This window comes from Lethenteron reissneri, chromosome 58 (genome assembly GCF_015708825.2).
Source record: "Lethenteron reissneri isolate LAM-NWPU_2019-01 chromosome 58, ASM1570882v1, whole genome shotgun sequence".
Taxonomy (NCBI): domain Eukaryota; kingdom Metazoa; phylum Chordata; class Hyperoartia; order Petromyzontiformes; family Petromyzontidae; genus Lethenteron; species Lethenteron reissneri.
Window position 1 is genome coordinate 8,043,365 of NC_083836.1, and position 20,017 is coordinate 8,063,381.

Genomic DNA, 20,017 nt, shown 5'->3' on the forward strand with positions numbered 1-20,017 from the left:
TTGCGGCGTTCAAAATGCGAGAGAGAAAGTAACGCGAATTAATTTTGACGCTAATGCGGCGAAATTTAATTAATTACTTAATGGCGCATTTACGTTGCTTCTGAATCCACTCCGTCCATTCTCATCGCTTAGAGTGGCCGCTCAAGTTCGCTTCCAAGCCGGATGCCTGCAACATTAATGTTTCCATGCGGACAAAAGGAATGACAAATCGTCCGAGACGCTCCCCCAACCATCGCGCGTGTCCTCGATCGCCACGTTCCGAGCCGCACGGACGTCACGCACGTGACGTCGTCGAGCGCGATGACGTCACAGCGCCGTATTATTATTATTATTACATAATTATTATTTTTTCCCCATTTGGCCGGTTTTTCTTTCGGGCAAAGTCTCTTCCCCGGAGAAACGACAACAGAAAAAAAAACAATCTGCGTTCGTGCGTTCATCACCGAGCCACCGCATCCGACCAATCCAATTGAAATCTACGTCAAATCAGGCGGTCGTATTGACAATTGAATAAATTGCTCAGTAGGCTTTGGGCGGGAGACAGCACGAGAAGGGATGATTGATCGATGGACGAGACTGGTCACGGAATGGCAGCCCAAATGAATGGACCCGTCCCAGAGGATCGGTTCACGTATGTATGTTGAACTTTTTTCGCACCGTATGTAGCCAACCGTGCAAATCTGCGGGTTTCTGTGGGTGTCTCTGTGGGTCTCTGTGGGTCTGGGTGTCTCTGTATCTCTGTTTATTTACGTTGAACTTCTTTCACACCGTACATAGCCAACAGTGATTATCTGTGCGTCTCTGTGGATGTATGTGTGTATGTAGAACTTCTTTCACACCGTACGTAGGGTGGTTTGCGCGCGGGAGTGAGATGAATGTCAGCAGCGTTGGGCCGCGAGAGATCGTGGCGGCGTGGGGAGGCCTTCCTCCAGCAGTGGATAGAGCCACGGCTGAGCTATGCCGATGGTGAAATCCTAATTCAGACTCTGTCTTCTCGAAAGACCTACTCTCCACCTGAGGACGGCTGCTTGCGTTGTGGCTGAAACGTCGTGAGAATTATTTTATTATGTTTTTATTTATTATTTTATTTTTTCCATTCTACGTGACTTTACCGAAAGAACCAAGAAGATGAATCCTAATCCTTCGCGAGCGGCGTGCGCGTTTTACCAAGCGGTGTTCCGATCGTTTTGCAACAACAACAACAACGACGAAAATAATACAAAAGCCACGTTCAGGTGGGGGGCATGTGCGACAACGCCACTGGAGACTAAACGTGCGTGTGCGTCAGCATCTTTAATTTTCAAACGGGAGAATGTAAGGAAATTGAAATCGGCTCCGTGGATATTGCACACAAAACCCCGAGCCTCTAAACATATCTCTAAACATATTCCACCACCCCCACCCCACTCTCTCTCTCTCTCTCTCGTGTGGCGCGCCATCGCTTGCTGGGGGTTATTTGTCAACGTTGCGAAATTTTAAGCGCCGCCCGCGCAATGCGCTTTATTAAAACACCGCTCGGGTCGACGCGTCCAGCGGCGTCAGCCTCGTCGCTCGCGACGTTTGCCCTCGCGCCGCGCGACATCGCTCCGCGTTAGGCGGCTTAGCACGCGGTCGGCTTTCGCGAACAATTTCATTCATAACGAAGGTTTTTGTTTTGTTTTTTTGCGGTTGGATCGCGTGAGTGTAAATGCGTCGTAGCCCTGCACCACCCGACACAGCCGGAAAGGTTCGTCACGTGAACAACGCGACGATTGGTTTACTAATGCAGCCCACCGGTGTGTTGGAGAGTGAATCCACGACAATTGTAAATGGACTGAGGTAGTAAACTAATCGGCGCGTTGTTCACGTGACAAACCCTTTCCGGCTGTGTCGGGTGGTGGAGGGTTACGACACATTTATACTCACAGCGATCTAACTCCCCATAAAAAAACTTCGACGACATCGGGAGTTTCGTAAGGTTGCGGTGTCTCGCCTGTTGCTGGCTGGGTTTTTGTTATCGTTTTTTTTATAGAAATGTCACAGAATTTCGATTTAAAGCTTTCGTGACTGCAGGGATTCATCTTCTTGGTTCTTTCTGTAAAGTCACGTAGAATGGAAATAATAAAATAATAAAAATAAAACATAATAAAATAATTATCACGACGTTTCGGCCACAACGCAAGCAGCCGTCCTCAGGTGGAGAACAGGTCTGTCGAGAAGACAGAGTCTGAAGGAGGAGCTATATATTCAAAACTCTGTCTTCTCGACAGACCTGTTCTCCACCTGAGGACGGCTGCTTGCATTGTGGCCGAAACGTCGTGGGAATTATTTTATAATGTTTATTTTTATTATTTTATTATTTCCATTCTACGTTACTTTACCGAAAGAACCAAGAAGATGAATGTCACAGAAGTCACAGTGTCTCCTGGAGCCGTCCCCGTTCGTTGGACTGAACCGTGCGTTGCGTTTCGGCAGGGCCGCGGTCGGTCTCGCTCTGCACCAGCGTACTTCACGCATTTTCAGAGAGGCACTTTCGCCGATAAGACATCAATGGGGGCTTCACGGTGGCTAGGAGATGTTAACGACCTCGCCAGGCATACAGGAGGTCGTGGGCTCCATCCCGACCCTGACGCTTGCTGCTGTTTATTTGATGTTCGCGGTGTCTCTCGCTCCCCCGTGGTCGCGTAGATTTTTCCATCCGTGTCCTCCACGTTTAGAATCAACATCGCGAGTCTAGAGTACACCTTGGCTGCTATGATAACCCACTTTGTTGCGCTATCATTTGTGATGGCGAGGTCGCTTCTGAAAGAAATAATAGCTCAGTTGGGCTCTTATCCGGTAAAATTAAATGCAGATGGACGCGATACAAACACGCATTCTTTTTAAAAATTCTCGCTCGTATTTTTTTTTGCCCCGATTTTATTTCCCGGCGCCGAGGGACGCGGGTGTCCGTGCAAACGAGGCGCCCCGCCCTTAATGGAATCACCCCGATTGAACACTTTTAATAACATGACATTAATTTGCATAAAATCAGTCACTTGGCCACAATTTCACGTAGGAGCTATATATATTTTAAAAAAGCCTCGCTAAAAAGCTGCCAATTGTCACCCGCCCGTCAAATAGGCGCTCATTTGCCCTTTCCACCCTCCCTCCCACGCGTGGTGGCTTTCTCTGGCCAGAGGAGTCGTAAAAAAAACATAATAAGTGAACGCCGCGCATCCTTTTAATTAAATTTGCTGCGAAATCTGCATCGCCGTGACCACGAGCAGCTTGCGGTACCAGCCAACGCTGATGGGGGAGGGTGGGGGCGACGGGAGGGGGCTGGTGGGAGCGGGGCGAGGTACAAACGCGTTCACTATGTGGGGGGTATGGAAGTCAATTGCGAAAAAAACGTTGCGATCTCAGATGCGCTTCCGTGGCCGTCTGGAACGCTCTTCCTTCCCACGTTATAGATGCTATGCACTTTGAAATCGTCTAGATTGAAAACGCATTTCTTTGGAACTGCTTTTTTGTGTTTAGTTTCTGTTGTCCGTTCCCCAAGCACCTCCTATTGGCCCAATTAGCTACGTACGGTGCGAAAGAAGTACAACAGTTCTAAAGTTGGGTCTCTCCCGCACTCTCCTCTGTATTGCGATGACCCCACAGCCGACACTGCTGATCATCCCAAGTTCCCATCTGAGTTTCCGCCACCTGCGATTGCAGCGAGCCTCGGCCCAGCCAGCAATGACCACGTGCGCACGTAAACGAGGATGAGCGAGACGGCGCGATCCGCTGTTTGCCTTCCGTGCGCTCTGCACCTCGCCTCCTCCTGCACCGCTGCCGTCTAAACACGGAGCGGCTGTGCCGTGGTTGCGTCGCATGCCCATCCCCTCTGACAACGGCGCACGGCTCGTGCCTACCCAGAACTTGTTTGGCACCACGGTTCGTGGCCAACCGCGCGAGTCGGAGGTGCGGGATGACCGACGAAGAAAATAACACACGACGACGACGACAACAACAACAAACAACACCACGCACTTCGTGCATCACGGAACGAAGCGTTGCCGGCAGGACGCGCTTCAGATCCCCGTCCCGTCACTGCGAGATTTTGGGGAGATATTAACACATTCCTCCTGCGGAAGGAGCTGGTAGGAACGTTGGGTTGCTCGGTCAATGGCCAGGGTCAACGGCGGCGTGGTGTATTCCGCAAATATGCCCGACTGTGAGGGCGGGCACAAGCCGGCGTGAGTAGGTTAAACGTTGCGTTTGATAAGGGCACCACGGGGTGACCAGCCCCTCCCCACCCAGCCCCACCCCTCCCACCCCCCACCCAGCCCCACCCCTCTCTACCCTCCCCACCCAGCCCCTCCCCCCCAGCCCCTCCCCACCCTCCCCACCAAACCCCTCCCCACCCTCCCTTCCCCACCCAGCCCCACCCTCCCCACCCTCTCCTCCCCACCCAGCCCCTCCCTCCCCACCCAGCCCCTCCCTGCACGACGGACGGACACAAAAATCCCCTTTGGGCTGGTGTAACCAGGAGGTTCCTACCAGTAAAAACGATCGTAACAACAACGCCTTTTTTAGTTGACTTATAACAACAATAACAAATATTGATCGTTTACGCTTGTAAAGCGCATTTCACCCGGACGTCACAACATTTATGTACGGAGATAACACCATGAATAGAATTTATAGAGACGGAATAAAATATGAAGAGAGCTGATGACATTGCGCGGGATAGCGATAAGAACAACTCACAAAGTAAAATAGAAAACCCCATGGGTTTTATTTATATATATACATTATATATGAAGGGAGTGAACAGGCATTTAGGAAACTATTAAACTATTTATTTTCTTACCAGGTAAGGCCCACTGGACTATATAGCTCGCTTTTCAAAAGCGAGCTGCTTATCACTAATGACAGACAGCTCAGCGAAGTGGTTTATCATCACGTGGAAATGTATAGCAGCAGCCAAATAGTCTAAACGCGTGATGTTGCTTATGAATGTGGAGAGAAAAACCGGAGGACCCTGAGAAAAATCCACGCGAGCACGGGGAGAGAGAGACGCAAACTCCAAATATACAGCAGCAGGCGTCAGGGTCGGGATCAAATACCACGACCTCCTGTATACCAGGCGAGGTAGTTAACATCTCATAGCCACCGTGATGATGATGAGAGAGAGAGACGTTGCAAAATACAAATATAGAGCAGGCGTCAGGGTCGGGATCAAACCCACGACCTCTTGTATACCAGGCGACGTAGTTAACATCTCCTAGCCACCGTGATGATGATGAAAGAGAGAGACGTTGCAAAATACAAATATACAGCAGGCGTCAGGGTCGGGATCAAACCCACGACCTCCTGTGTACCAGGCGACGTAGTTAACATCTCCTAGCCACCGTGATGATGATGAGAGAGAGAGACGTCGCAAAATCAAAATATACAGCAGCAGGCGTCAGGATCGGGATCGAACCCACGGCCTCTTGTATACCAGGCGACGTAGTTAACCTCTCCTAGCCACCGTGATGATTACGAGAGAGAGAGATACGTCACAAATTCCAAATATACAGCAGCAGGCGTCAGGATCGGGATCGAACCCACGACCTCCTGTATACGAGGCGACGTAGTTAACATCTCCTAGCCACCGTGATAATTACGAGAGAGAGACACGTCGCAAAATCAAAATATACAGCAGCAGGCGTCAGGATCGGGATCGAACCCACGACCTCCTGTATACCAGGCGACGTAGTCAACATCTCCTAGCCACAATGGCGCGTGGAACAGACGGTGGAGTCTTAAGTTGCGATGTCCATCGTCCAAGGGTCCTTCGGAGCGTTCCGCTTCGTGCGTCTGGGGGTCAAAGTTTAAATCCACAGCAGCCGAGGGGTGGGGGTGGGTCGCGCATCGAGCGGGGGAGGTTCCACCTCGACACGCACAGCGCCAGCGGCAAGCCAGCAGCCGGAATCACACGAGGGCAGGACTCTCGCCGCAACGGAGTGATGGAGAGGATTGCAAATAATTTTATATTTGTGGGGGGAGCGCCATCACTGCGGGCCTTGCAGAATTTCGTAGCGGAGGAGGCGAGGAGTGGGGGGGGGGGGTTCATGAGGGGGTGCGTGGGGGGGGTGCATGGGGGGGGGTGCATGGGGGAGGTGAATGGGGGGGGTGCATGGGGGGGTGAATGGGGGGGGTGCATGAGGGGGTGAATGGGGGGGGTGCATGGGGGGTGAATGGGGGGGGTGCATGGGGGGGTGCATGGGGGGGGTGCATGGGGGGGGTGCATGGGGGGGGTGCATGGGGGGGGTGAATGGGGGGGGGTGCATGGGGGGGTGCATGGGGGGGGTGCATGGGGGGGTGAATGGGGGGGGGTGCATGGGGGGGTGCATGGGGGGGGTGCATGGGGGGTGCATGGGGGGGGTGCTACTCAGCCGCTCTCTCTTCCATCGCTACTTGGCTACGCGCGACCCAGATGTGACCGTGCCGTGTTTATTGTCCCTGCCTGCGGCGGGCGGTTGGCGATGGCACGAAGACACCGGCAAGCGAGCGGCGCAGTCGTGTCATAGCGAGAGGTGAATTGTCACGTTCCGGACGGACTGCGTGCGGATGGAGCGTCTGGTCGTGTGGTGGGAGTGAGTCCCGTGTTGCGGATAGATTACATGCGGATGGAGCGTCTGGTCGTTGGACGATGTTTAATTTTTACTCTTTGTTGTTATCGGTAAAGTCACGTAGGTAAAAATAATAATTAAATAAATGAAAACAACTAAATTTAATCACGACGTTTCGGGCGCAACACAAGCGTCCGTCATCAGGTGGGAAAGCCAAAACCAAAGGGTATGAATCCTTGCAGTCACGAAAGCTTCAAATCTAGAATGGATGTTTCATTTGTGTTCCCCGTGCTCTGCCCTGCGCGACCTCGGCGTCTCTCCGCACGAGCGATAATCGGGAGGAATTTGACGGCGTGGTAATGCACGCGAGAAAAATGCGTGTTGTTACCGTCGTCATGATCGTTTATCAAAGTGTTGTTTTTTGTTGTTGTTGTTGTTAATGCTTTCCAACTATGGTTGGTTCGCGATTATCCGTGATCTACGTCGGTCCACCGAAACTAAAACTAAACTCATCATCCTGGTTCTTTCGGTAAAGTCACGTAGAAGGGAAATAATAAAGTAATAAAAATAAAACATAATAAAAAGTGAGAATTCTTTTATCATGTTTTATTTTTATTACTTTATTATTTCCCTTCTACGTGACTTTACCGAAAGAACCAAGAAGATGAATCCCTGCAGTCACGAAAGCTTTAAATCGAAAAATAAAACAAAACTATTATTTTATCTTACCAGGTAAGGCCCACTGAGCTGTTTTTCAGAGGCGACCCGGCCACGAACGATCGCTAGACGAAGTGGCTCATCACGTGGACATTCATAGCAGCAACATATTCTAAACGCATTTTGATTCTAAATGTGGAGCAAAAAAAAACCGGAGTAAACGTCAAGCGACAACGACATGCAAACTCTAAACAAATACAGGCGTCAGGGTCCGGGTCGAACCCACGACTTCCTGCATACCTGGCGAGGGAGTTAATAACTCACTACCCTGACTGTCCTCATGTCCATCCCGTCTTCCCGTGTTAGGCGGGGTGATGGTGACTCTCGCAAAGACGAGCCAATGTGAACTACACGCTCGCGTCACGTCGCGTCGTTCTTTTGCACTTTGCCTGTTGAGAAAACCGGCGCAATGAATCACGGGGCCTTGTACTGCAGTTGCCAGAGAGCCACCAAACTTGACAGCTGCATCGCGGCTTCCACGACGCTCTGACACCACCGGACGCGTGCAGACATCTCAACTGTGTTGTTTTTGTTTTACGTGTCAGAAAAAGCAAACGGATATAAGAAATATAATCCTCAAACAACTCTATAATCCTCAAACAACTCTATTTTCATTCCACGAAAACATGTCCCTAAAAAACGGCGAGCCGCAAAGGTTCGGAGGAGATTGCGACCCACGCCCCAAGGTGCTCGTCGCAAATGAACCACGACACCTCGCTGATCTCGTCAAGGAGCATACAACCATCGTCACCGCATCGCGTGGCGCTTTCAGGTGCGCTTCCGCGGCCGTCTGGAACGCTCTTCCTTCCGATATTATGAAGCCGCTGGGAGCTATGCACTTTGAAATCCAGATTGAAAGCTCATTTATTTAGAACTGCTCTTTGAGTTCAGTATGTTTGCCGTTTCCCCCGCACCTCCTAATAGCACGGTTGACTACGTACGGTGCGAAAGAGGCTTAGCATACATACGTACACACGCACATGCATGCGTACACACGCACATGCATACGTACACACGCACATGCATACGTACGCACGCACATGCATACGTACGCACGCACATGCATGCGTACACACGCACATACATACGTACACATGGACATACATACGTACACACGCACATGCATACGTACACACGCACATGCATACGTACACACGCACATGCATACGTACACACGCACATACATACGTACGCACGCACATGCAACCTCCAATTAAAGACTCCAGCACGCGTCTCGCGCGGCCCACCGGCACCACGCGGCGAGAGGCGCGCGTGAACAAACACAGTTAAATAAACGGGCTGATAAATAATGAAGAATAAATAATGAAGGTGTTGCAAGAAGAAGAAGACCCTTGCAATTTACGTCCATTTACGCCGCTTGTCACGACTGGGCAAGGGGGGGGTGTAACCCATTAAATTTGCAAAAACGCTCAATAATTAATTCGCTGACATCACGTTAATGGGTCGGAGCGTCTCTCCGTTCGTACGGAGCCTCGCCCGGCTCCCTCGATGATGTCATCACCAGGGATACTCCGCGGGGGGAATTCTAGATTTGTCCTGTTGTTGTTGTGGCGGAGGCCAGAGGGGTGGGCGTGTGGCCGTAGACACCCCAGAGTCCAGGGTGCTCTCGGTACGTGTCCCGAGACGAGCCGAGAGGGTTACATCAAACACCGGCGCCAGCAGCACAGCACTCACGCGCCTGCGTCTCCCGCGTTCCGCCCCTCTCTCCCATCCATCTCGCTTCCAGCTGCAAGCCACTTGCTCGCTCTCTCGCTCTCTCTCTCGCTCTGTCTCTCTCCAGCTCACTCGCTCTCCCTCTTCCCCCGTCTCGCCCATGCGCTCGTTCTGCTCTCCCCACCTCCCTCCCCCTCCCTCTCTCTCTTGCTCCCCCCCTCTCTCTCTCTGTCTCGATCTCGCTTGCCTCTCTCGCTCGCTCGCCTCCCACCCACCTCGCCCAAACATCGCCCCGTCACTTCACGCGGCGCGGAATCTCTCGGCCCCCCCACCCCCCTCCTATAAAAAAGGACCCTCGGCTTGAAGCCGACGGCTCCGCCCGTCGCAGCCGCCGGTTAAACCCGGGAGATGCGAGGAGCGGCGACGGCGTCGAAAGTATGCTGACGGTAAGTGCGCTGGCGGAGATCACCACCACCACCACCACCACCATCGTCATCATCATCGTCGTCGTTAGATCATCCTCTCTGGGCGTGAGTTGCGGGGAAGCTCCGTGTCGGACGAGCACCAAATCCCAGCGACCAACCCGCCGTGTCTCCTTTGAATTTCCGCATCTGGACCGGAGGAATCGCCGCTAGCCGAGTCGGGATTTCATTCGATAGGGCTTTAGGGCGGTGGGTGGAGGCGCTGGAAGGGGGGTGGAGGTCCCTAAGGTGAGAGATGTGGGGGGGGTTGGACAGGGATATGCGGGGTTTTGACAGTTTAATTGCCTTGTTGTCGGGAGAGAGAGAGAGACTAAAAAATCCATTCACCGGTCAGAGTCTCGCGAGCGCGCAGTGAGTCGGAGCGGTCGCGAGGTGACGATCACCGTCCGTCATTTATTTGTTTCGCTGGCGACTCGAGATCATTACCGAGTACCACTGCGCGTGGTTTGCGATTCCTGACGCATAATTTGAGTGAGCGCGTTCGTAGCGGCTCTGAAGAACGTCTTCATTAAGATTACTGCCGGGCGCTGTCGGGGTCTTTGCGGCGTCCCTGTGTGAGCGCCGGGAGCCGCTTTGCTCGGAGGAGCGAGGGGGGTGGTGTGGTAGGGGAGGAGGTTTAAATCTCCCGGACAAAATTCCGTGAAACTCAACCCGCCACGCGATGCGATCTCCCCCCCCCCATCCCCATCCCACGCAAACACACAACACACTTCACGCGCGCGCACACTGACAAAGATCTCCTGTATAGCCTTTAACGAGCTGTTGGGGCAAGTGCGGTTTGCGAGTATCTATGAAGGCCGAAACGAAAACACTTATGAGGGGGTGGTGGTGTGGCTAGCATCACGCCCAGACGTCTTTGTCTCCCAAGTGCCGTTGTGTAATACACAGTTTTGAGGCTGAGTCGACCTAGGGGGAGGCCCAGGGACCTGCGCAAATATTCGCCGCCAATGTTATTGGCCTTGAGCGGGAATCGAACTCGGGTGGCCGGGTTTGTAGCGCAGTTGGCAGCGCTCATAATCACCGCGCTGGTCGCACCCCCCCCCCCGCACGCGCGCGCGCATCGACAAACATCCCGACGTCCACGCAGCCTTCTCGCGAGCACCGACGAAGACCGGAACGGCACACGAGGCGGTGGGGGGGGGGCAGCACCACACCCTCAAGCACGCGCACCACGCGCGCAAGGACACACACACACAAAAGACAGAGATCCCCCGTGTAGCCTTAACAGACTGTAGGTGGCAAGTGCTGTTAGCGAGCACCTATGAAGGCCGGAACGGTACACGAGGGGGTGGGTGGCCAGCACCACGCCCGACCGCCTTTGTCTCCCCAGTGGCGATGTTTACTACACACCGCAACCAGGTACTCATTTTAGGCAGAGTCGACCTAGGGGAGGTCCAGTACCGGTTCAGATAATCGTCACCGGTGTTGGCCGTGAGCGGGAGTCGAACCCGGGTCGCCGGGTTCATAGCGCAGCGCGCTAACCGCTACACTGCCACTCCCCACACACACAGACACACACGCACAGACACTCACACACATACACACACACGCACGCGCTCAGACACACACACACAGACACACACAGACACACACGCACAGACACACACACAGACACACACGCGCACACGCGCTCAGACACACACAGACACGCACGCACGCGCTCAGACACACACAGACACACACGCACGCGCTCAGACACACACACAGACGCACGCGCATGCATTGCGCTTGTGCCTAACGAGCTTCCCCCGTGTGTGTTCAGAGGCGTCGCCGAGTCAAGCGCGCGCCTCGTGTCTCTTCGGGTGTGAGGGGGGTGTGAGGGGGGGGTGGGGAGCAGTGGCGCAGTGGTTGTTAGCGCGAGGCGCTTCGAATCAACAGCCACCCTAGTTCGACTCCAACTCGCAGTCATTAACGGCGGCAGTGAATCATATCCGGGGCCGTCCGCATCACGTCGACTTCGCCTAAATTGAGTCGAACAGCGGCCGCTAGGGAGATGATAACAACGCCGGCGGGGTGTGGTGTTGGCACGCGACCTGCTGGTCATAGATTGTGGCGAAGAGATGCGGGAGGACATCCCGCACTCTGTCCCACCAGGCGCCTCCTGCCAATCACAGACTGCTTGGTGTGGTAAAGGCGGGCAGGGCGTGGTGCTGGTCACCCACCCCAGCCCCTCTCGTGTGTGCCGTTCCGGCCTTCGTAGGTATCTGGAATATTTTTGCAGTTTTTTCCTGGATTTTCTGTTTGGACAGAGTCACTTTAAGATGTTTTCTTGTTCATGTTTGTGTCGTTTGTTTGTTGCGGTTGCACCCGATTCAAGAGCCGAATGGCTCACAGGGCTACACCTAATGAATGAAAACTTAAACTGAAGGTGCTCGCTAACAGCACTTGCCCCAACAGTCTGTTAAGGCTACACGGGGTGGGGGGGGGGTCTTTGCTCACACCCCCGCTGATGTGTAAGCACGGGACACAAATGAGCACGCGTCTCGCTCTCCCTTCATCCGCCCCCGCGTCACCGTCGCTGTGGTGAAAAAAACATCGCACAGCGTTAGCGGCATCTCTGTAGCGATGATAAAAAAAAACAACAACCGCTCAGCGTGGTGCAGCGTGTACGTTGCTGATTGTATTCATCGGTTCTGTTTCCTTACATTGTCTCTCCCCTCCCACCACCCTCCACTCCCCCCTTTAAACATGATCCTGTGCCCCGATCGGTGAGTCCAGTCACCTTTGGCCCGGTCCTTATTCCGAGGGCACGTGGCCCCGGGATTGTAGCTCGCAAGTGGCTTGTGGGTGATTTCCCTCCCCCCCTCCACCTCCCCTATATTCACGTTTCTATATTGAGCTCTTGAACAAAAATAATAATAATTGCACCACAACATGTTGCATTGACTGGGGAAGGTGGTGGTTGGGGGGGGGGGCATTGCGTTCGACCTCGGTGCTTGGGACTCGTGAACAGCGATGCAAGAATCTCGTGGGTAATGGGGGGGGGGCAGGGATGAGGAGGCTGTCGTCTTTGCAGTGGCACGGCGCTGGGGTTTTAACAGTCGGAGAGACGCGGACGCACGCAGCGCGCATGTCGCGTGAGCCCGCAGCAGCAGCAGCAACAACAACAGCAGCAGCAGCAACAACAGCAGCAGCAGCAACAACAGCAGCAGCAGAGGCACTGCCACGAGTCTGACAACAGGGGGGCCAAGCAGTTACAGTCTTGTACAGAGCACACACGCACACAGTCAGTGGGCAGCAGAGTAACCAACACCTGTCCTGATTGTTCTCCTTTTGAAGCATCTGTCACGGGAAATACGTCTTGCCTGGACGTGAAAAGTCGCTGGTTGTTTTTTTTTCTTCTCCACTTGCGTAATGAATATACACAACTCAAGGCAACGCAATAACGTGGAGATAAGTTCCCTTTCTGGTACTGCGAGATATTTCTTTTTCTTTCCATGATATGTGCCGTTTTTTGTGTGTGCGTGGAAATCAGAGATGCAACCCTCCCACGAGGTCATCATGATCATCGACTATAAATGCACGCGCCGCTGTATTGAACCATCGCTGATAGTTATGATTTGCCATGAACAATCCACTTCTGGATTGATCAATAGGGAGCTGATGCATCTTGACCTGGTAAGACCTTGCAAGCAGCCTTGAGGTCACGGCGTCAGCATGTAAACTTCATTCACAGTCAGAGGATTCCCTCAACTAATTCAAACCATGTAACGTGTTAAACAAGATTGGCAATGTGTACGCATGGATTATGTAACAATTTCAAACCCATTCCTTCCACACCAAAGTCTTTCATTAGCGGTACGGCAGCCGATGGGTGCCTGTCTGGTAAAACGGCGTTTGCGTGTTTGGCAACAGCACTATTTGCTCTCGGTCGTGACCCCTCGTCCTTGGGCAATAACCCTCCGATAGGCAGCGCAACTTTATACGGCAATTCTTTGTTAATTTTGGATTGTCTTTACGATCATTATCGTGGCCCATTCTCCTATTACAGACAAAACGGCGCATAAGTATGCATACGTATGCATAAACGCGTTCAACTTCAGTAAAAAAAATTGCTGAACAACAATATATGGCAGGGAATTGCAAAAAAAAATCACCGATCATGGCTTTGGGATAGCCTCATTCAACCCAAGCCTACATTCAAAGTTCGTGCAGAACAGGTTCACGGGGGTGAGGCGGGTGGAGATTTTGACCCAAGCTACGCTGCTGACACCTGGAATGTCTCAGGACCATCACTGGGCCACTGAACTTTGCCTGCCAGTGGTGATGGTGGTGGAAACACGGCAGTCTTTATCTCAGGGCGAGGTACGTTGTGTCCTTAATGCAAGGCCGGGATGCCCCGTTACATTCGTTTTCCTTGACACGACCCTGCCATTTCAGTAACGTCTACATTTTCGCTCATTTAAAGTCTACAATGCTGTTCATATATATACACACACACACACGACCATTTTTTTACGTACGCCATCAATATATATTTTTAAACAATATAAAATAATTTGGGGGTGCGGGCGGGGGGGTACAAAAAAAACTAAAACAGCCACTTAAATCACCCAAAATGTCTAAGAGAATTGCATTTGCAACGGACACTCGGAACGCTGCAGTGGTGAAGTGTGTGCCAGTGCAGCGGCTAACAGCGCTCCGCTCAGTTTACGAGCTTCTGGTGTAGATGGGGAGGAGGATTAGGAGGGGGTTAGGGGTCTTTAACTCGTTCGCAAAGTGTAATGGGCTCCTCCCCCAAATCAACAAGCGCGCGGGGGCTCGTGTCGTGCTGTTGTCCGCTCACGTTTTTTTTAAATCCTTTATATTAAGTTCGCTTGCTTGCTTGCTTGCGTGCTTGCTTGCTTGCGTGCTTGCTTGCTTGCTTACGACCGTGCAAATCCTTCGGTCGTTTTTTAACCCACTTCCCGTGATCCAATCGAGCTGACATTTTCCACACAGACTCGTTGTGCGAGACAATTAATGTTCGTGAAAAAAAATTCCCAAAATTTTACACTGCTTAGGGAAAACAAATTAAATATTTAATTACCAATTGCTTAATGGTGGCAGACAATCATCTGACCCATAGGTGGCAGCCATCTCAAGCCAGAGGACGAGAGGACTCTAGCCGCCACGCATATAAAGGATTTATAGTGAAAAACTTTGTTTTTACGGGTTTACTTGTTAATGTTTGGCGACGCGCTGCCGGTGCGTTAAAGAGGAGTCACAACTTTCACAGCCTCTGTGCGCGCGCGGCTTTCACAAGTTTTGGGATCCTTATTCATATTCTTAGGTTTTTTCGGTAAAGTCACGTAGGTTAAAATTTTTTAATTAATTAAAGTAAAATATTTAATAAAAGTAAAATATGGAATCCTACAGATATTTGAACTCGCGAAGCTCTCCGCTAGTCTGTGGGTAATCCTTTGATAAGTTTGGCCGCTTTCCAGTCGATTAGGTCCCTAATGGCAATGCAACTTTATATATTGGCAGCGCGGTTTCGCTGTGGAGTATCTTTCACGAGAGTTGTCGAGACATATAGACGCTTTCAACTTTAATTGGAAATTGTTTCCAAGAGAATTACAGCGGGTTTCACGCTCCTTAGAGATCGTCGGCAACTTTGGCATCTCGGTCTTAGAGAGATGTTAGGCAACCTGCTGCCATTTTTAATCCTTTATATTAAGTTCACTTGCTTGCTTGCGTGCTTGCTTGCTTACGACCGTGCAAATCTTTCGGTCGTTTTTTAACCCACTTCCCGTGATCCAATCGAGCTGACATTTTCCACACAGTCTCGTTGTGCGTGACAATAAATTTTCGTGAAAATGTTTTTTCAAAAATTTTACACTTTTTAGGGAATTTTTTTAAAATATTTAATTAGCAATTGCTTAATGGTGGCAGACAATCATCTGACCCATAGGTGGCAGCCATCTCAAGCCACGCATATAAAGGATTTATAGTGAAATACTTTGTTTTTACGGGTTAATTTTTTGTTGATTAAATAATAGTAGCTGGACTAAGAGGCACCATGACTCATGCAGGCCAATCGAATGTTGGCACTTTGCCCAAATACCCCCCGGCTTCCTTTGCAATTGCTCTGTTAGACTTTTAGTTATGATGCCGAATACAAATTGGCCTATCTTGTAATAATAAACAGCGATGATCACACTTGATCTTTGTCGTCTAATGAGGGGGGGGGAGGCATTTAAGAAAAGTTCATGAATGTTTGAGTGCCATTCTCTTGCCAATGTAAATATTGGCTGAGCTTGTTGCTTTGAGCTTGGAGAAAAAAAATGTTTGTTCCTGCAGCTTCTGTTTGCGCTGTGTTTAATTATTGCACCCATCGCCTTTGCTCAAACATTCCTCGGCGTAACATTCCTTGCGATTTGGATGCATAGCACGCGGTGAATAGATATTGATTTGTGCCAGAACTGGATGATGATGCTGGCGATGATGATAATTGTGGTGACCATGATAAGCTATGATTTTGGTGAAAGCTGTAACAACAGTTATGATGTTAATAGTAATAATGGTGATGCTTGTGAAGGCTGCAATTCTGACACTGATGGCAACGGTGGTGATGATGATGGCGATGTTCATAGCAGTGATGATGATATTGTTGGTGATGGTGATATTGATGAGAGTGGCGATAATGATTATGATATCAATTGTGACAATGGTGATGCACACGAAGACTTTGACAGTGGTAATGATGATGATGATGTTTATATCGATGAAGCCAGGGATGACATTGATGATTGCTCGTTGGCGATGTCAGTGATGGTGCATGCGTGCACGAACGACAGAGTCGTGGTTAGCTACGAACCCAGTAACCCGAGTTCGATTCCCGCTACGGGCAACGCCAGTGACGATGATATGAACCGGTCCTGGGCCTCCCCTAGGTCGACTCAGCTTCCAATGAGTACCTGGTGCGGTGTGGAACCATCGCCACTAGGGAGACAAAGGCGACTGGGCGTGGTGCTGGCCACCCACCCCCTCGTGTGCCGTGCCGACCTTCGTAGGTGCCCGCTAACAACAGCACTTGCCCCAAAAGTCTGTTAAGGCTACACGGGGGATCTTTGTCTGTGTCTCGCTCGTGCAGGACTCCGGCGAGGATGGCATGGACCTCGGCAGCGACCCCTGCAGCCGCTCCACCTCCGAGTCCGGCTCCAGCAAAGTGACTCCGTGCTCCGACTGCAAGTCCTCGCCCAGCCTCGACCTCGAGACGCTGGCCGACCTGGACGATGACGACGATGACGACGACGACGACGAGGAGGAGGAGGACGACGAAGACGACGACGACGACGACCGGCGTGGCGGGGGCCTGGAGGTCGCGCGCCGGTTCCAGCGGAGCGTCTTCGGGGAGTGGCGCCAGGCCTCGTTTTTCCAGGGGGGCTCAACGTCGCGCGGCGCGGCGACGCCGACCGAGCTGTCGCGTCCGGCCAACGACGACGACGACGATGACGACGACGACCTGCAGCTGGGCCGCACGCAGGCCGGGCCGCGCGCCGGGAACGGTCGCCGCTCCACCAGCGCCGCCGCGGCCGCGGACGATCGTCCCCTCGCCGTCTCCCTCGCTCTCCCCGTCCCCTCCGACCTCCATGGCCACGACGAGCGAGGAGGGCGATGGCGGCAGCGGCGGCAGCAGCGGCGGTGGCGTCCGCTCGGGAAGGAGCGAGGCCTCGGTGGCGGCCGTGAAGGAGGGCGGCCCGGGGGAGCGGGCATGGCAGGGGCTCGCTCGAGACGACGACCAGGATGATGATGACGATGAGGAGGAGGAGGATGAGTCACTGTCGGCCGGGCCGCCCACCATGGACTGGGAGGCGCTGGAGAGGCACCTGGCCGGGCTGCAGAAGCGCGAGCAGATCGAGCAGATCGAGGCTCGGGCCGCCAGAGCGGGCACGGCGGCCGCCACCCTCAGCACCTTCACCTCGGTGAGTGCCGCCCCCCCACCCCTGCCCCGTGCCCGGAGCAGTTCACCTTGACGGGATCCGTCGTTATTTCTACTTTGCCTTTCTATTTTTTTTTATCGGCGAGGACAAACGCAGAAACGCCGGCAGAAAGCGGCGATGGGGAAAGAAAGATAAAAAACACAAACTCAACGCGTCCGTCGGCAACGCTGTGTGTGTGGCCTTCACGGGGAGATGGTAGGTAATAATCGGCGACGTTTTCGTTCCAAGTGCCCTCTCGCTTCGTCGGGAAATGAACAGGGGTTCGGCAATGGCGCGTGGCTCGGACAGGGTTCAGCGCAACCCCCGGGATCGCTCATCGGAGAGCAGCGAATCACGAGGGCGCAAAAACGCACGCGGTCGGACGTCCGCGATGCACGGGCCACTGCGGCGTCGCGATCGGCGTCTGTTGATGAGTGAAATGGGAGCTGGTGCCGGGAGGGGTGAAAGTGGTCTGGTGGTGTGAAATAACCCCAAAAAACCTGTATTATGGATGAAATGTGTGTGTGTGTTTGGTAAATGTGTTTCCAGCCTGGCCTGCTATTGAAGCTGTCCACGCGCTCCGAGAAATTTCGCCTGTCTGGTTCTCGCTCTCTCGCTCTCTCTCTCTGTCTCGAACAATCACGTCAACTTGTGACCGCTGCCGCCGCCCAGTATAAACTCGCCCTCGCGGAGAGCGAACAACCCGCGAGGAACCACGCAAGGCAGCCACGCGACGAGCCGGCGCCGGGCAGGCAATCAGAGCACCCTTAGAAAACCGCGCGCGCGCGAGGTTCAAGCGCGCGAGGTTCAAACACGCGAATTCCACGCAGGCGGAACAGGTGGAGGCCACATTTTTTTGCTGTGCCGCCCTCTTCTGGCGAGCGCCGGGGACCTTGCACCTCCTCCTCCTCGATGCGACATTTGTGCAAAATCCACCAAGCCTCGCCTGCTGCTGCTTCTGCACACGGGGCTGGGTTACAGGTCACGTGTGCGTGGCCACCAACATGGGCGGGGGAGGGGGGCACGGGGATGCAAAGCCGACCGCCCCCCCCCCAAACTGGACACCTTTATTAATGTATTCTCAGTAGTTTGCAATTAATATTAAACGGAAATGTATTATATTCACCCGCGGTTCCTAATGGGAGTGAAAAAGCGAACTCCTGCCTCCCCCCCAAATATAGAAGTGAAACCAAACGTTTCGTATAGCCGTCAACAGACCGTTGTGCCACACGATTCACGCGCGCGAGACGCGCAAATCGCTCGTAGCGGATCGCGCCCTCTGGATGCACGGCGGCCGCGGCTTTGCCAAAGCGCCGGGAGCTCGCCGCGGCGGAAATCGCGAGCACGCCCTGGGAGGCGTGTTGAGCGATCCGAGAACGAGGACTGTCAAACTGCGCCCTCGCCGCCGCAATCCCTCAAGGCTTCCCCATCGCGCGCACGAGATTAAATACACGTTGCATGCCCCTCTCCCGTGTGTGCACGCGAGAGGGCAAGCGGGCGAGTGAGCGAGGCGGCCTCGCTCCTTCCAGAAGTCGGCCAGAGGGAACGGGGGGGGGGGCACGTGAGTCTCTAAAACGTCGTCGTGAGGTTCATGGCAGCCCCGTAGTGTGTGTGGGGGGGGGGGCAATGGAGTGGGAGGCTTAGCCACCCCACTCCAGCCCCACCTTTCTTCATTCAGAGGCAGCAGTCGACTTGACACATGTGGGTACAATATTGAACACCGCTGGTGGGGAAGGGGGGGGTGTGTTCAAAAGCTCGCCCGGTTTGGCAAATAACAACAACAGGAACCATAGCCGCCGTTCGTCACTATAGTGGCGGTGACGTCACTATCGTGGCGGTGACGTCACTATAGTGGGGGTGACGTCACTATAGTGGGGGTGACGTCACTATAGTCGCGGTGACGTCACTATAGTGGCGGTGACGCCACCGCGCCGCTGAGTGCTAGGGAAGATTGCACTTGCAAGGCGATCGCGTGAAGTGTCGGAGGCACGATGCTGGCATGGAGGAGGAGGAGGTCACGGGGGGAGGGGGGGGGGCAGACAGACCCAGGAGGCCGTGGGTCGACTGACCGGATTCTGGGATTTTTCTGTTGCGTGTAGTCACTTTAAGATGTTTCTTGTTCATGTTTTTTTTGTTGCGGTTGCACCCGAGTCAAGGGCCGCATGGCTCACAGGGTTATACCTCATAAATGAAACTGAAACTGACTCAGATGCTTGCCGAAGCGTGCGGGAGCCCCGAGCAGAAACGCGTGGACGACAAAGACGACAGAGCCAGATCGTCTCGCTTGCTCATTATGATCGGCGTTCATGAACGGTTGTTGAACGTTTCATTAACGTTGACTTTGCGTTACGGAACAGTACCAATGGACTTGCCATCCAGAAGTGCGCCGGTTCGATCCCATCTCCCGGCGCAGCAGCAGCTGAAACAACGGCACGAGTTTGTTAACTCCCTTCCCACCCAGATTCTGCCCACGCTGCGGTATGAACGGGTTCCGTAATAGGGTAACGTGTGGGTACTCCAACCTCGTCCGAGGCATCTGGCCAGCGTGGAAGAGTAGGCCAAAGAGCCTCCAAGAGGGGGCTCTGTAGAGCTCCCGCGAGCGGAGGCCTTTTCGGCAGCAGTGGCTTGGCCAAGCAAATTCAAGTTGAAGTTTATTTTTGTTTAAACCGGCTGA

General features: G+C 53.1%; 1 protein-coding gene across 1 annotated transcript in view; it reads left to right on the forward strand.

Moving 5' to 3' along the window:
• The window catches only part of LOC133357617 (schwannomin-interacting protein 1-like), a 275,402-nt gene that overhangs the window by 180,530 nt on the left and 74,855 nt on the right, over positions 1 to 20,017 (forward strand). The window contains 2 exon segments of the mRNA XM_061575655.1: positions 16,515 to 16,961; positions 16,963 to 17,346. Of these exon segments, the coding sequence (XP_061431639.1) occupies positions 16,515 to 16,961; positions 16,963 to 17,346 (831 nt within the window).